We start from the raw sequence: 16,065 nt of genomic DNA, 5'->3' as shown, positions 1-16,065 counted from the left end.
CTATAAAAAAATTTATAAGGTGTAATTCAGTATAGAAAGCCCTCAAGCTAAACAAAAAACAAGGATCCACCTACAACTGTTGTAGATTAGTGGGGGATTATTACAATATCATCAAAGCCCTCAACTTCAAGAATGATACAGACAAGAAAACATATGCAGGATTGAAAATCTTGGCTAGCTATAAGCATGATTAAACAAATACAGCTGAAGTTAAAAAATCCACACAAGATCTATATAGTTCAATGATATATGGCCCCCTAAAATAATGATATTTTAGAACTCTTCCAAATTGTGCATTTCAATATAATTATTAGATGTATCCATCCAATTACAGTGACCAATTTCGACCACAGAGAGAATCTTAAAGACAATTCCCTCATTCTCAAAATTTATCAAAATCACTACAGCTAATAAACATTTCTCATATTTTATGCATCATAGAACAATGAGTTCTATTGAATGATCCTAATGCCATTTGAATTAATGCTTTGGCTTAACAAACTTATTTCGTAAACCAGTTAAATTTCAAAAAAAAAATCTGACTGCGCCAATTTGATTTTAGTGCAATCTTACCTCTTCTTGTTTTTCTTTCTTCCTTTCACTGACCTTTCTAGATTTCGAATCCGATGGCTGACGGCGGAAGATGATGATATATTCCTGTCTGGAGACTTGGATCCTTCGATTGGTGAAGAGGAAACTTTGGATGCCTCAATCAGAAATTTAGCTCTCTCAAACAGCGACTTAGATCCCCCAAAAGGAGAAATATTAGTCTGTGGTGCAGTTCTAGGAGGCGGTGGCACTATTTGAGGAATACCAAGGAACTTCTTCACTGGAGGACGTTTAATTACTATAACAACAAAGTGGCGTTACTTAGATGATTAGCCAAGAATACAGTTCAGAATCTTCACATGCAAACCAAAAATGGAAATCAACAAAGTTTAATTTTTCCCTTAAATGGGTACGACCAAAAAAGAAATGCCAGGGTGAAAGAACTCACCTGATCCATACATAAGGGAGAACAGGTTTGAGGTAACCCAGTAACAAAATATGGCCTGCCAACATACACAATATATACTTTCGATGAGGTACAAATTTACGGAGAGGTTATTAAACATGAGAATAAAATCCAAACATATACACTACAAAATCAACGGATATGGTGCTGACAATCCTATAACAGAAGAATATCAAACAATCGGTTAGATACAAGGCTTAATCAGTCTATAAACAGTCGTGATGAGTTCAGTAGAGAAACTAATAAAAAAACGGCCATAGATTTTAAGAAAATTTAGTTTAAGTAATTCCATATTAGTTTCTAGAAATTGAAGTTATTGAATGAAAATTATTAAAAAAGGTCCTCACGATTTATAAAAGCTTCATTCAATCTGGTTAGTCAGTCTAGATAATACTGAACAAAAGAAGCAGCCTAAATTTCGATTTTGGCTGCCAAAAACAATCGCCAAAATGAAGACAAAGTTTATTGTTTATGAGCCTACTTATTTTAGGAACTTTATATGGGCAGGAGGTTCCCAGGGGCGTCTTCGGCAACTATTCTTTTACGGGATTTTCCCCTTTTTAAGGGGCGGAAAATGAGGAAAGCCAAAAAAAATCTAAAAAATATCGTTCGGCTGTGTGACCCGCTAAGGTCCGTTTCTAAAATTTCACCTACTTTTTCGACTAAAAATATAGGATTCCTCGAAGCGATAAATAACCATTTTTAAAGTTTCTCATCACTCCGTTTCTCTCGCCCGTTTAATCGGGATGGAATGAGAAGCCTCGCCGAATGCACCCTCAGTCAGCCTTCCCATTTGAGAACATAGGATGTGTCTGTCCTACTTGGAGAGGAACTCAGAAGGTATCTCTTATGTTAGTGCTTTCTTATTTTCTGATAAAATTTCAATATTATCACAACATTTTGAAAGAAAAAAAAATCACAGATAGTTGTTGCATAGCAAAGTGACACTGCAAATTTGCGACTGTAACAAGTTGACTACCATTGTCTAGAGAAAAAGAAACATTATTAATAGTAAAAACTATTCTTATTATCAGGAACGAGTCATCTCAGAATTTCTTTGGAGATTTTTTATTCTCAGGTTTTCCTCGATTTAATACTTGGCAAAATCTTGCGAAAAAATAATAAAATGGTAACAGATAAATAATGGAACACTATAAGGAAATAGAAAGAATTGCATAAGTATAGCATGCTGATACTTTTATAGAAACTTGGATATACGAGACATTTAGACACTTTCTCTTAAAAACAAATGCTCCGGGTATTCACCACATAGAAAACCTAATTATTGCTCTGCAAATGTTACAATTTATAAAAAGAATTGCCATTCAAAAATCTATATTTATATTCAACACCATGGTAACCAGTTTCTAAAATAAACCAATTTAAAAAGGTAACATCATAGCATAACCCACCAGGTTGGATCCAATCTATATTCATATTATTTAACTACATATGTAAAACAATGTAAGTAGCATTCATGAAATATTGCCATTTCCAATTCAACAACAGTTAAAGTTAACATACCTTTGGAAAGTTCATTGTAAATGGAACCGTTAAAACAGCAAGGACTCTGGAAAAGTTTTTCATGATTCCAGCCATAGGATTCCCTTCCATACCATCTTGCATATTCAACTGAAAAGGACAGATCAGCTCACCCTCAAATTTCCTAAAAAGGCGGACTCCAAATATAATAAGTTAACAATTAACATGTGAATATTCTAAACATTAAAGAAAACTTTAACACATAAAATATGTCGAATCGTGCTTATTAAATCATATTAGCACCAGCAAAACTGATTGAGAAAAGATATGTGAACATGTTTAGGATAAGTGCAGAACTAAAAATTCAACAGACTTGAACCAAAGTGAGTCTAAGAGAAGTGAAGACATTGTTGTTCTTTCAATTGACCAGGATGATGCCAACATCTCTCTTCAATGAACAATTTGACTTTGTGTTTATGGTACATCCCAACCAGAGATCATGCATGGGGAAATACCTAGAACACACCTCTATAAATATATTCTTCTTGTACCCAACCAAGATTTGGTTGGGAAATACCTAAAATACATCCCTATAAGTAGGAAATGAAATAAATCCACAGAGGTCAGACATATAACTATATTGGAGGGAACAATATGGCATGCCACATGAGAGTGCCATGCTGGTGATCGAACAGTAAATATCAGATTCATATGAATTTAGTCCAACCCAACAGAACTGTATCAAGAATATCAATCCTATTTGGAGCATTTCAATAACTTCCATTGCTGTCATGTACCAAAAAATCTTCATAAGTACAGTTTGTTTCATTAAAAATTTACATAATCACATCAAGGGAAAGATTAGAGGATTTAATGCAAAATAGTTTATATAATCAAAACAAGAGAAAGATTAGAGGACTAAATGAAAAATCTCCACAATAATAATAAAAAAAGAAACTAATAAATGTTGCATCACGTAATAAAACTTCCATGCATTTCAGAACTAAACAAATGGAATGGAAAAAGATCTAAGAACCATACAATCCTTGTGAGAACTGCATGTTATTAATCATAATTTTGTCCACATTTCTTGTGACAGATGTAAGAAAAAAAGTCAAATATTAAAATTGAAGGACATATACCTCCACAGTTATCAAAAAGCTCAACGCTGTTACAACTGGAAAAATGTACATAGCATCAGGAGTTGTCAGATCAACGAACCAGAATGCCCCACCTCCTTTAAACGATGGAACTTTCTCAGCCATGTTAGCGATCTAAAGAAATTTAAAAAAAAACAAAAAATAAAGACTGAACCTTAATCAAGGATAATCATAGAAAATTCTTGGATGCAAATAGTCATTCGAAAATTCCGATTTATAGCATATCAAGAAATAATTGCCACGGCCCACGATCCACACGTACAGATTTAATACAGGAATAAACACATACATAATGTTTGTAACTTTCGCATATGCCACTAAACAATTAAACATGAATGTAACTGAAAGTATATATATAATAAAAACTTACAGCCAAGTAAAAGCTGACGAAAAGAGGTCCTTGGATGAAAAGCCCCATCAGTGGACTAAAAGGATTGACCCCATGCCTACAGTAGTCAATGAATAACACAGAAAAGTAGACAATTAAGACAACAAAATGCTCAGAAAGGGATTCAGCGAGTAACAAAAATACTGAAGTCATACTAACCAAGGAAAGTGTTGTCAGGCTTTAATACACCTCTAAATTAAACAACAATATAAAAGACTTGCTACATGTTTGGACTTCTAAACAGCTGCATTCTTAAAATCTATAACTAAATTTTTATTTTTTTTTGAACGGTAAAAAGATTTCATTAGAGGAGAAAAGAGACCAAGAAGGTTCCTGGCAATACATATCTAAGCATAGAAATCAAACGTGATCGAATATGCACCATTCAAATAGCTAGGGAGGGAGGAAGTCGAACAGCTCGACACTTTCAACCCCCACTCTAGCCAACTTGTCTGCCTCACCATTTGTTGATTGCCTAACATTGCTAAAAGATATGGATGCCACATCAATTCTGTCCTGAATCTCATCAAACAAGGAGGGAAACCTCCAAGGAACCGCTTTTGAGCCTCTCAGCCATCTAATGACATTGAGAGAATCCCCTTCCACTACGACCTTATTCAGGTCAACATTCTGAAGAAGCTTTATTCCATGGTGAACGGCTCTTACTTCAGCCTCATCTGCATCTGCCACCCCAATTGATCCTCTAAATGCCCAAATCACCTCCCCCTCATTTGCATTGGGCTGATCAAATCAAGAAGGTTATGTCAAGCAACCAAACCGCGTTTATCCAGGGCAACCAAATTCTGGATGGAAGTCTAATTGCCAATGAGTTGATATGCTACTACTCTCGGAATTCACTCAAAAAAATAGTTTGCAAGATAGACATGGAAAAAGCTTACGAATGAGTGGAATGGGATTGTTTGGACTACTTAATGGCCAAAATGAGTTTTGGAGCTAGATGGAGAAGTTGGATTAGCAGGTTCCTATCTTCCCCCGGGTTCTCTATTTTGGTTAAGGGAACGAACAACATCCTCCCCCTCTCAATCCCAACAAAAAAAAAAACCCACCCCAACAAAGGCTTGTTCAAATCTTCCCCTGGTCTGAGGCACGGACACCCTTTGTCACCATTTCCTTTTATCAATATGGAGGATTGTTTCGACCACCACCATCAAGGGTGACCGAGGAGATTGCAAAACATATTTATGGTCACATGATTTGAGACCTAACATCATATTATTACATCAAAACATAGAGGAATCACTTGAGATCTAAGCATTTCAAATTATTATTATTATTTTTTGAATCGTCTAAGCATTTCAAATTATTATAGTCTAGGTTAAATAGTTGCAGTCTAGAGAATATCATAAAACTATCTGCCAGGAGATCAAGCTGGCAGAAATGCCAGAAGGTATTACTGCAAGAAGGCGCATTCTCAAACCAGATCTGATTACTTCAATTCCAGTCAGACATTTCAACCATTTCAAAAGGTTAAACGATAATTCTATTTGCTCATGGCATCTACATTGATATCATCCATCGTAACATCAATAAAGGATGTATGCAGAATCACAGAAACTTGAGCAGGCACCTGCACAAGTAGACGTAATGTATCTGCAAAATGACCTCGCTGATAAAGAAAATACTGGAATCTGCAAAAAGATGTATTGCGAGCTTGTTTTCACAAACATACGGAAAAATCGCTATGACTGGTGCAGTTCAGTAAGATACATTTGTTCTTTGTTTTCAAATAATTGCATTCACCATTCTCGGAAAAGTTCCTACATTTATTTTTATGATTGTCAAACAATGGCATCTCTAAGTCTAAATCCTTTTTCTGGAAAGCATCTCACTGCCACACAATGCCCTTACCTAGTTCCTAAAGAAATAAAACATATTACAAGATCTGGAGGCTAAAAGTGAGATTTTCAATGCCTTTTGAAAAACCTAAAACCGGACAATTTGTCCTTACTTGGTGTCAAAAAAGAATCCTGGTCTGCCTCCGACTTGGCTTGCAGATTTCTAATAGAGATTGTCTTGCAATGACTTCACACACTAAGCAAGAAAAATCTAATACCAAAGCTAGATATGCCACATTTCCATGGCATGCAAGACCAAGCAATATCCAACAAGACATTTGGTCCTCCCACTAAAAAATAAATGGCCGAAGATGGTATTCGTACATTACAAAGCAGCCGAAAGAAAGAATCACCAAGCCAATAAAAACACATATGATTGAAATTTAGTAAAAATAGAAATATGAGTGACCAGAAAGAGCCAGCCTAATACAATTTTTTCACAATTTGCAATCATCTCACAGGAAAACAAAGATGCAGATTATGCTAACATAAGATCCGGTTTATCATGTTTGGGACAAATGCTTAGTTGAGCTGAGTTCTAGAAGATCCGGTTTATCATAGCTGAGTTCGAACTGGTGCATTCGTCCTACTTTGGTTCTTGGGATGCTTTTAAATTTTGAAGAAATGTCATATTTTGATTTACTGAAAATTAAGAAGAAGAACACCGTAATCCAACAAGATTTGCATCATTTAAAAAAAAAATTGGGAGATACGCCAGCATCAGACAAGCAGAAAAATTAAGATATGAAAATACTGCATCCAAATGTTATGTGGTGAGGTTCTCTGTCAGGTATTAAGAAAGAAAAACCAACGCTGAAAAGTCGCACACTCACTCATTTAGTAGCTTCTTTATTCTCTTTTGACCCTCTACATATTCTTTAGGATCCATTGACTGCAAAAGTCAGCGATGAATTAATGAAGGGAGAAGGAAACGAAATGAAAGCCAAGGGTATTACGAGAGCTGTTTGGCATTGCAATTAGGTTTATGCATGAAAAGCAATATTTTCAAAACATACATTGTTCATCTGTTCTTTGATCTGCTCCATTTGTGGCCTCACTAACTGCATATAATAGGCGAATCACTAAAAATGTTAGAGCAAAGTAGTCTTAAGTACAAGATATCACAAATATCACACCAGTGAATTAGAAAACAGTTTATGATACCAACAATTAATGAAACAAAACGTAGAACAACATGATAGCCACAAAACCTTTTTGCTTCAAAATCAGAGAAAGGGGGAATCTGGTAAGATGTTTGTAGCAAGAAATATCCAAAACTGTAGCGGTATTAATAGAAATACGAATAAAGGCACATAGTTAAGCAAATGTGAAAAATTGCACAATATATAGGTGCGCAACTCAACTCAACTAAGCCTTTCTCCCAAACTAGTTGGGATCGGCTAATGAATTCTTTAGAAAATTTTCATGAAAAAGGTGAAAGAATCTACCCGGCTCAAATTGACAAAGTCCAATCCTGACACTAGTTGGGTTCGTCTACATGGATCATTTTCTTCCATTCTCTCCTACGCAAGGTCATGTTCTCAACTATGTTCCTAGCCAGCAAGTGTTTCCTCACTGGACACTGTTTCTACCCAAGTTGTTTTTGGTCTGCCCCTACCTCTTTTTACTCCATCCACTTGGCATGAGTCACTTCTTCTCACTGGAGCATCCAAAGGCCTACATTGGATATGCCCAAACCATCTTAAGCAGTGCTCTCTCATCTTCTCCTCAATTGGTTCCACCCCCACCTTTTTACGGATGTCTTCATTTTTAATTCCATCGAACCTTGTGTGGCCGCACATCCATCTAAGCATTCACATCTCCGCTACACTCATCTTATGCACATGCTGCTTCTCGATGGCCCAACATTCTGAGCCGAATAGCATGGCTGGCCTCACAGCTGTCTTATAAAACTTTCCCTTCAACTTGATAGGTATTTTACGGTCGCACATAACTCCAGAAGCATGCTTCCACTTCAACCAACTTGCTCTTATTCTGTGGTTAACATCCTCTTCAATCTCTCCTTCCTTATGTAGGGTTGAACCAAGATAGCGAAAGATATCCCTCTTAGGTACCTCATGTCCAGTCATATTTACTACATCTTCGCTCCACCTCCTTAAATTACTAAAGTTGCACTCCATATACTCTGTCGTAGTCCTACTCAGTCTAAAACCTTTGGATTCCAAAGTAGTTCTCCCTAACTCTAACTTAGCATTAACTCATGCTTTGGTTTCGTCAATTAATACTATGTCATATGCAAATAGCATACACCACGGCACCTCATCCTGGATACCCTCTATAAGTTCATCCATAACTAGCGTAAAAGGATAAGGGAATAGAGCTGATCCTTGGTGCAGTTCTATTGTAATTGGAAACTCACTAAATGTGACATATGTAGTTCTGACACTGGTTACTGCTCCATCGTACATATCCTTAATCACATCAACATATTTAGTAGGCACTTTTTTCCTTTCAATGACCCACCGCATAACACTCCTGGGAACCCTATCATACGCTTTCTGCAAATCAATGAAAACCATATGAAGGTCCTTTTTATTTTCTCTGAATAAAAAAGTGCTATATAAGTTAAAATATAGCATAAAAATTGCGGTAGATATTCAGTTCGGTGAACTATTCTTTATATGCTTTTGCAATTTATTTTTTTTGCAATACTTCGATGTTGTTGCATGAAGTGAATAGAAAGTACAATTCTAGTACGGTTCATCTATGCCTATAAACATAAATTTATTATTTAATGCGTGGAGATAAATATCATTGTTTCCTATACCACTTCCCTATTCAGAATCATTGAAAATTGACCAGTCTTTCACCCTACTCCCACTCAATGCCCCTGGCTTCTATGATGAATTCAAATTTCCTAACCAAGCTTTCAATATAATTCAAGCTGCCAGGATTTTAGTTTCCACCTGAATGATGCTGAGCTAGATCCACAAGAAGACTGAAAAACCAATTGCAGGGCCCTCGAGACCTACGCTTCCTGATTCCTAGAAGGATTTCGAGAGACAATGTCATGAGCTCCTTTCTACTTGAACCAGTCAAAATGATAATCAACCCCTCACTACAGTTCCATACCAAGAGATGAAGGTTAATCTTTTCCTTCTTTTTGGAATGATAACCATAGTCTAATTTTGAACTAGAAAAGAGAGCAGTTTTCTCAGACCTGAACTTAAACAACATGATGACAGTCCAGGTGTAACCATACAACAGGATTTTCTACCAAAATGTTGCAACCCAAAGAAGAGTAGAATCCAAAAACAATCAGAATTAAATTACTAATGAAGTGCTCAAGATGTACTACTCAATAAAGTTGATTGAGCTTACATGAGCATACTTAAACATTATGAAGTATAAACTATAGGTAAGATGGATTTAGTCAGTTGTCTAATAATAATTTAAAACTCATCAACAAAGAAAATGTGCATCATGTTATCAACACTTGGAAGATATGTACAAACAAGTAGAAAATAGGGATGAGGCCACAAATGCAACTTACAGTCATTTTCGTAATAGCTTTCATTTGATGTATTAGAAGCGGAATTGTAGCACTTCGGATCAAAACAGTCGTTAAAGCAATGGCTGCCCACCTGGAATAAAGATATTATGACTTAGACAACATGGAGGTATAAAATTATTCTGCTATCATTTCATAAAGCATCAATAATTCACAATGATTACCTACCAAAAAATTGGAAAAAAAAAAGCATTATGACAGAGCAAGAATTAGAAGATACAAGACTTGCTTCTAACTCACAAACCCCTCAAACTTTGTGGCAATAGTGTATAAAAATACCTGATAAAAACTAACATTGTGCACGTTTCATAGAACATTATTCACTTAATGGCCTATAATCCCCACAATTGATGCAAGCAAAGGTATCGAAATTGATGTGATCCAGGAACCCATGATTAGGCTTTTATGTTACTAATATGATGGACATGTCTTGGTTTGATTTCCTTCCTCCATCAGTGTTTTCTTGTTTTTGTTTTGTTATTCTGTCCTTTGTAATTTGGGGGTGGTCCATCTCGGTCCGCTTCCTTCTTTAATGAAATCATCTTGCCATTTCAAAAAAAAAATGGACATGTCTTATATTTTTATTTAGGATTTATTTTAGTATTCTAATACACTTTAGTTAGCCTAGATGCAGGGGGTGTCCACATACCCAGTACCCATTACGCAAGCCCAATACCCATCACTTGACCCTTTTAAATTTCTTTATATCCTATTGGGCACTACCATGAAACCTCCCAAAACCCAATTCTCTTAAAATATTAAGATCCCATTGGTTGCTCTCATGGCCCACGGCTTAAACCCTTTAAAAATTCACTCAAGCCTTTTAATCCCCTTTCTTTTATCCTAACAGGTAGTCCCTTGGGCCACCACTTAACCTAAACCCCCTCCTTGTAAAACCCGAACAACTACTATCAAACCCTAGATTTTGGAAAATGAAACACCCCCCCTTTCTCCTCCGACATCTCTCTCTCCCAGCATCTTCTCTCCCCTCTCTCTTGATATATTCTATTCCTCTCTCTATTCCCCTCCTTCCTCCGTCACATCTTTCCCTTCACTTTTCTTTCCATTCCTTCCTTGTCCTCCTCTTTCTTTCCTAGACTCCGTTTGTTTCTCCTTTCTCTCACCCCCACAGTTGGGTTTATAAGCCGCCCTCCTTTTAACTCTCCCCCCTTTTTCTTCCCTCTCACAATCTCATTATCCGTTATTTTTCCCCTCTTTTGCTTTGGTTGTGGTCAGCCCATCATACCCTCACTCTAGCTTTCTCTCGTGCCTTTCAGACATTGCCCGCAGCGGATGATCAAGGCACGAACCCTGACATGTCATCCCAAGTACCGATTCCCTTCCCTTTACTTTCTGTAACATATCCCCCCAACAAACGCACCCTTTGAACCTTCCTTTTTCTTGTTTCCTATATAGTCAACCATTTTCCATCAATAAATAAAGTTACTTTAAAAAAAATTTACACCCTGATTTAACCCAATCAGCCCTACCCCTGTCATTCATACATCCTACCCACACTTAATTAGATGAAATCTTCATGATTTAAGATATGCAATGCAAAAAAGGTAAAAAAGTAGGTGTGGATTTAGAAAGAACAAGGGCACCGATATCATAACCCTTTCTCATTTGAACAGAAATTTTTTGGGTTTTTCTCTTTCCTCCACTAGTTAAAGATGTCGAAAGAGATTTTGGTCTCTATTCGAAAGGCTGACGGTCGAGGAGAAAAAAAAATCCTAATTGGGATGGGATTATTTCACACTAGGTTAGAGTAGACGAGAAGCCAAATTTGGGCGATTACCCAAATCTATTCATGTCTCCCTAAAGTCTTCCAACAACCTCGTCCTACATCAAATATTACTAATCAGGTTGGTTTACTAGGTTTAAGAAGTATCCACAAGAAAAGAACAGGGGCCTCAAAGCAACTCAGTAAGCAAAACAACAACATCAATGCAGATAACCATTTAAGTATGAAATGATGAATTGAAGCCACTAGGCCTAAACTCCTGAATTACCATAGCTTTTTTGGAGCATAACAAACCTTAACAAACTAGACAAAGATCATAATCCAAAATAAACAGATAAATTCTAGGCACACAGAAAAAAACAAGAAACGGAATAAATAGAAGAAAAGAAAGAGGTCCTCACCAATTCAAACCAGTTAAAGCATGAACGCTACCAATTACGTACTGCAAACCAGCAACAGGAAAAAATGAATCCGCAGCCGCAAGGGCCACTTCGTTCATGATAGAGGTCTGTGCAGCAGCTAATTCTGCACTCTTCTCCACTAGAACATCAGCAACATCACTCATATACTCAATATTGTCTGACCCTTCTCCAATAGTGCCTGAAGAATAACTGCAGAAAGATGGTCCAAGCCCCATAGGGAGAGAGCAAGGGAAATATCTTCTATCTTGAAACAGAGCACCAAGTCCCGTGGCACCATTATTGCTGTTGTGGAATTCGCGATGTGGGAATTTGGTAATTTGAGGTGGAGATGGATTTGTTGGGGGAGAATGAGGTTTTTTTTCATCCTCATCGTGAAGGATGTGGGTAAATGAAGGGTGCAAACGCCGAGTGAGAAGGGTGGTGAAGCTGGAGGAGATGCTTCGCCTGCAAAACTACTGATATAAAGAAGGAAGGGGGCAATATAATGATCATTTCTAAGTTTACAATTTTTACTAGTATGTGGGGCAAAAATTGTGTGTAACAAGGGTGATATTTTGAAAAAAAAAATGGATTCTTTCCCTCACAAAGATTCATTTTGTAAATTCAATAAAAATGACAAGAGAAAATCCAAGACTCATTTTGTAAATTCAATAAAAATGACAAGAGAAAATCCGACAAGAGGACAAAATGATCTAGAAGTCCAATTTAGGAAACCATAAATTCAAAAGATGGTGAAATCCCCGAAAATTGGATAATGAAAGATGCATGGATAAGTAGAAGAAGACACAAGATAATGAAATCACTACAATTCAAAAAAAAAAAAAAAAAAAGGATGGTGAAATCCCTAAAAATTGGAGAATGAAAGATGCAGGGATTAGAAGAAGAACGGAGAGAGATTCATGTGTGATTTTACAGACCTGTACATGGAGAGCTTATAGATCCCCTCTCTACGGCTTCCTGCTCACGTCCTTGAATAACGATTCTCCCAGGCAACGGAATCGCTGGTGCAGAGAAGGAAAACCGAATTCCAAAATCACATAAACCCTAAACCTAAAACCCAGGGAAGGAAATCCAAAATCACATAAACACTAAACCTAAAACCCTCGCTTGACTTGCGAGTTACTATATGTGCAAACGCTCATTTTCCTAGGGCAATGTTAAATTCTCACCCCTGTAGGATAATACGCACCCTTTGAACGTGAATTGACGTTAAAAACCTTATTAAAGTCTGCCACATACCCTCCTTTACAGGGGTGTAAATTATCCTTCAGGGGGTGCGAATTTACCATTGCCATTTTCCTACTCTGTACCTCCTAATTTGCTAATCGTTTTCTTACAACCCTAATTTTAAGAGGAATGCTAGCAACAGACGCATCGTCTGCAGATTCTCCCTAAACACGCACAGTGCTAGAGGTGCATATGCCTGTAAATCTGTAATTCTAAAGCTTCAAATGAGGTAGTACTAAACTACTTCGCGACTGATTTCATCGCGTTAATATAAAGCCTTTCGGGCTTTCACAAAAAGTTAAATTTCCAGATTTTACAATTGGAGCACGTGGACTTTCTCATTGGCCTCGTAAGCTTGTGTTAGTTACATGACACGTGGCAATCATTGGCATGGATGCTCATTTTTTGCCAATAAAATGATTTTTTTTTAAATGGGATCTTAAGATGTATTTCCTAATATTTATTTTCTTTTCTATTCCTTCTGTTGAAAAAATCCGCCCGACAACACAATCCGATCGTGCACAAATTAAATGAAAAAGTAAAATAAATTCAAACAAACCCCAAGATGAACACCAAGATTTTACGTGGTTCGGCCAAGCCTATTCCACGGGCGAGAAACATGATCTTCCACTATGAGAAAACAATATACAAGGATTACAATCGATTTAAACCCACAACCCACACTCTTTCATTGCTTCTCAAACCAAGACCGTATACTGAGAGCAATCCAGGAAAAAAAAATGTTTAGAAGAAAAAGGACCCTAAAGGAACCCAATAAAGACAACCCACGTTTCTCTGTCTTCCTCTCTCCACCCTTGCTTTTCTTCTCTCTCTTTACACACACCTCAACCCTCTCGCAACACTCTTGCCGACCACACAAGAGTCAAACCTCAAGAGGTATTTTTGTATCATGGGTGAGATTTTTGGAAGAAAACGAATGTAAACCAAGCAATAAGGCCCGTTTAGATACCCCTTGGATTTGGATTTGGAGGTGAATTTGAATTTTTAAATCCAAATTCGGCGTTTGGCAAGCCTTTATGACATCTGGATTTGGATTTGAGTGAAATCTACAAAATTTACAAATTCTTCATGTTAGTGTAATTTTTTGGATTTATAAATCCTTTATGCGAGAGGTTATTTATAAATCTAAATCTGATCCGTAAGGGGTTTAAATGACCAAAATATACCAAAAAGTGTTAAATGACTTAAGTACCCAACATTAAAAACTGATCAAAATACATCGTATTAGGTAAAATGACTAGAAAACGCTTGAGTCAGGCAAAATGACTGAAATACCCGGTAAAAATGACAAAATACCCCTGAGTCGTGCAAAATGACTAAAATACCCTTATGACATAAAAATGATCAAAATAACCTCATACAGGGTAAAATGACTAGAATACCCCAATATCATGAAAATTACTAAAATACCCCTAAAGTAAGGAAAAATGACCCATGGCTCATAAAATGACTAAAAATACCATCATAAGATAAAAATGATAAAAATACGCCATATTAGGTAAAATGACTAGAAATACCCCTATATCAGGTAAAAATGACAAAATACCCCCGAGTCATGCAAAATGACTAAAATATCCTTATGACATAAAAATGATCAAAACAACCTCATATAGGGTAAAATGACTAATATACTCCAAGATCATGAAAAAATATCAAAATACCCTTATATCAAGTAAAAATGACATACGACTCATGAAAAATGACTAAAAATACTCCCACAAGATAAAAATGATAAAAATACGCAATATTAGGTAAAATGACTATAATACCCCTGGGTCATGCAAAATGACCGGAATACACCTACACCGGGTGAAAATGACCAAAATACCCTGAGTCATGGAAAATGACTAAAACACCCTTATGATATAAAAAATGATCAAAATACCCCATATAGGGTAAAAAGACTAGAATACCCCTAGATCATGGAAAACGGTTGAAATGCCCCTAAATCAAGTATTTTAGGGCTTTTTGGTTTTGTTAGATTTCTAATTCAAATTCAAAAAGCATCCAAACAAAAAAATTAATTTAGATTTGAAATCCAAATCTATACGTGGTCATTCAAATGACATTATTTATAAATTTGTGAATTTTAAAATTCTTGATTTCAAATCCATGATTTTGGAAATCCAAATTCACCTCCAAATCTAAATCTAAGGGTATCCAAAAGGGCCCCAAATAGATTTGATGGGGATTTTCGATGGGATGACGGATTTAGGGGAAGAATTGAGGTTTTTTAAAGAGATTCGGCCAATGTAAACACGTATTTGTTTAAAAAAAAGGACCAATTACCAATGGGGGACAAACATTAAGCAAAATTATCAACTGGACCCAGGCTTTTCAGAAATTACCAATGGGGGACAAATCTGTCTTGTCAGTAAAAGCTGGACGAAAATACCCTTTGGCATATAAAACACGTTTTGACTTTGAAAGGGGGTTTTCAAGTCTCTACGATTGGGGTTATTAGGTATCAAAATGGGGTTACCAATTTCAGAATGGGCTTATCAAGTCCCTGAAAATTGGCCGAGAGTTCTGGAGTTTTGGAAGAGGGTTTTCAAGTCTTTAGGAATGGGGTTATCTAGTATAAAAAATGGGGTTACTAATTTCCGAATGGGGTGATCAAGTCCTTGAAAATTGGCCAAGGATACTAGAGTTTTGGAAGGGGGTTTTCAAGTCTCTGGGATTGGGGTTATTTAGTATAAAAATGGGATTACCAATTTCCGAATGGGCTTATCAAGTCCTTGAAAATTGGCCGAGGGTACTGGAGTTTTGGAATGGGGTTTTCAAATCTCTAGGATTGGGGTTATCAAGTATCAAAATGGGGTTACCAATTTCCGAATGGGCATATCAAGTCCCTAAAAATTGGCAGAGGGCACTAGAGTTTTGGAAAGGGGTTTTCAAGGGACTTGATAAGCCCATTCTGAAATTGGTAACCCCATTTTGATACCTAATAACCCCAATCGTAGAGACTTGAAAACCCCCTTTCAAAGTCAAAACATGTTTTATATGCCAAAGGGTATTTTCGTTCAGCTTTTACTGACAAGACAGATTTTGTCCCCCATTGGTAATTTCTGAAAAGCCTGGGTCCAGCTGATAATTCTGCCTAATGTTTGTCCCCCATTGGTAATTGGTCCTAAAAAATAAAAATAAAATAAAAATCAAACAAAGGGCAAAAGTCCTCACTCTTTCACATATTTGCACCCCATGCCACCTACCTATTA

General features: G+C 36.6%; 1 protein-coding gene across 1 annotated transcript; it reads right to left on the bottom strand.

Annotated features, from left to right (window-relative positions):
* Window positions 1-248: 248 nt before the first annotated feature.
* LOC143861935 (mitochondrial inner membrane protein OXA1-like) lies at window positions 249-12,790 on the bottom strand. Its single transcript, XM_077372902.1, has 10 exons — window positions 12,517-12,790; window positions 11,579-12,043; window positions 9,416-9,506; window positions 6,918-6,962; window positions 6,735-6,793; window positions 4,028-4,103; window positions 3,640-3,771; window positions 2,540-2,647; window positions 998-1,052; window positions 249-847 (listed from the first exon to the last, which is right to left on the bottom strand). The coding sequence occupies exons 1-10, from the start codon at window positions 12,522-12,524 to the stop codon at window positions 570-572; spliced, it is 1,317 nt and encodes a 438-aa protein (XP_077229017.1). The 5' UTR covers window positions 12,525-12,790; the 3' UTR covers window positions 249-569.
* Between the last annotated feature and the right edge of the window lie 3,275 nt (window positions 12,791-16,065).

The sequence above is a fragment of the Tasmannia lanceolata genome, unplaced genomic scaffold, assembly GCF_043159265.1.
Source record: "Tasmannia lanceolata isolate RefF3 unplaced genomic scaffold, GAP_Taslan_0.1 ptg000037l, whole genome shotgun sequence".
NCBI classification, from domain to species: Eukaryota; Viridiplantae; Streptophyta; class Magnoliopsida; order Canellales; family Winteraceae; genus Tasmannia; species Tasmannia lanceolata.
Note: the sequence above shows the minus strand (reverse complement) of the source record. Positions and strands in the feature narration are given on the sequence as shown.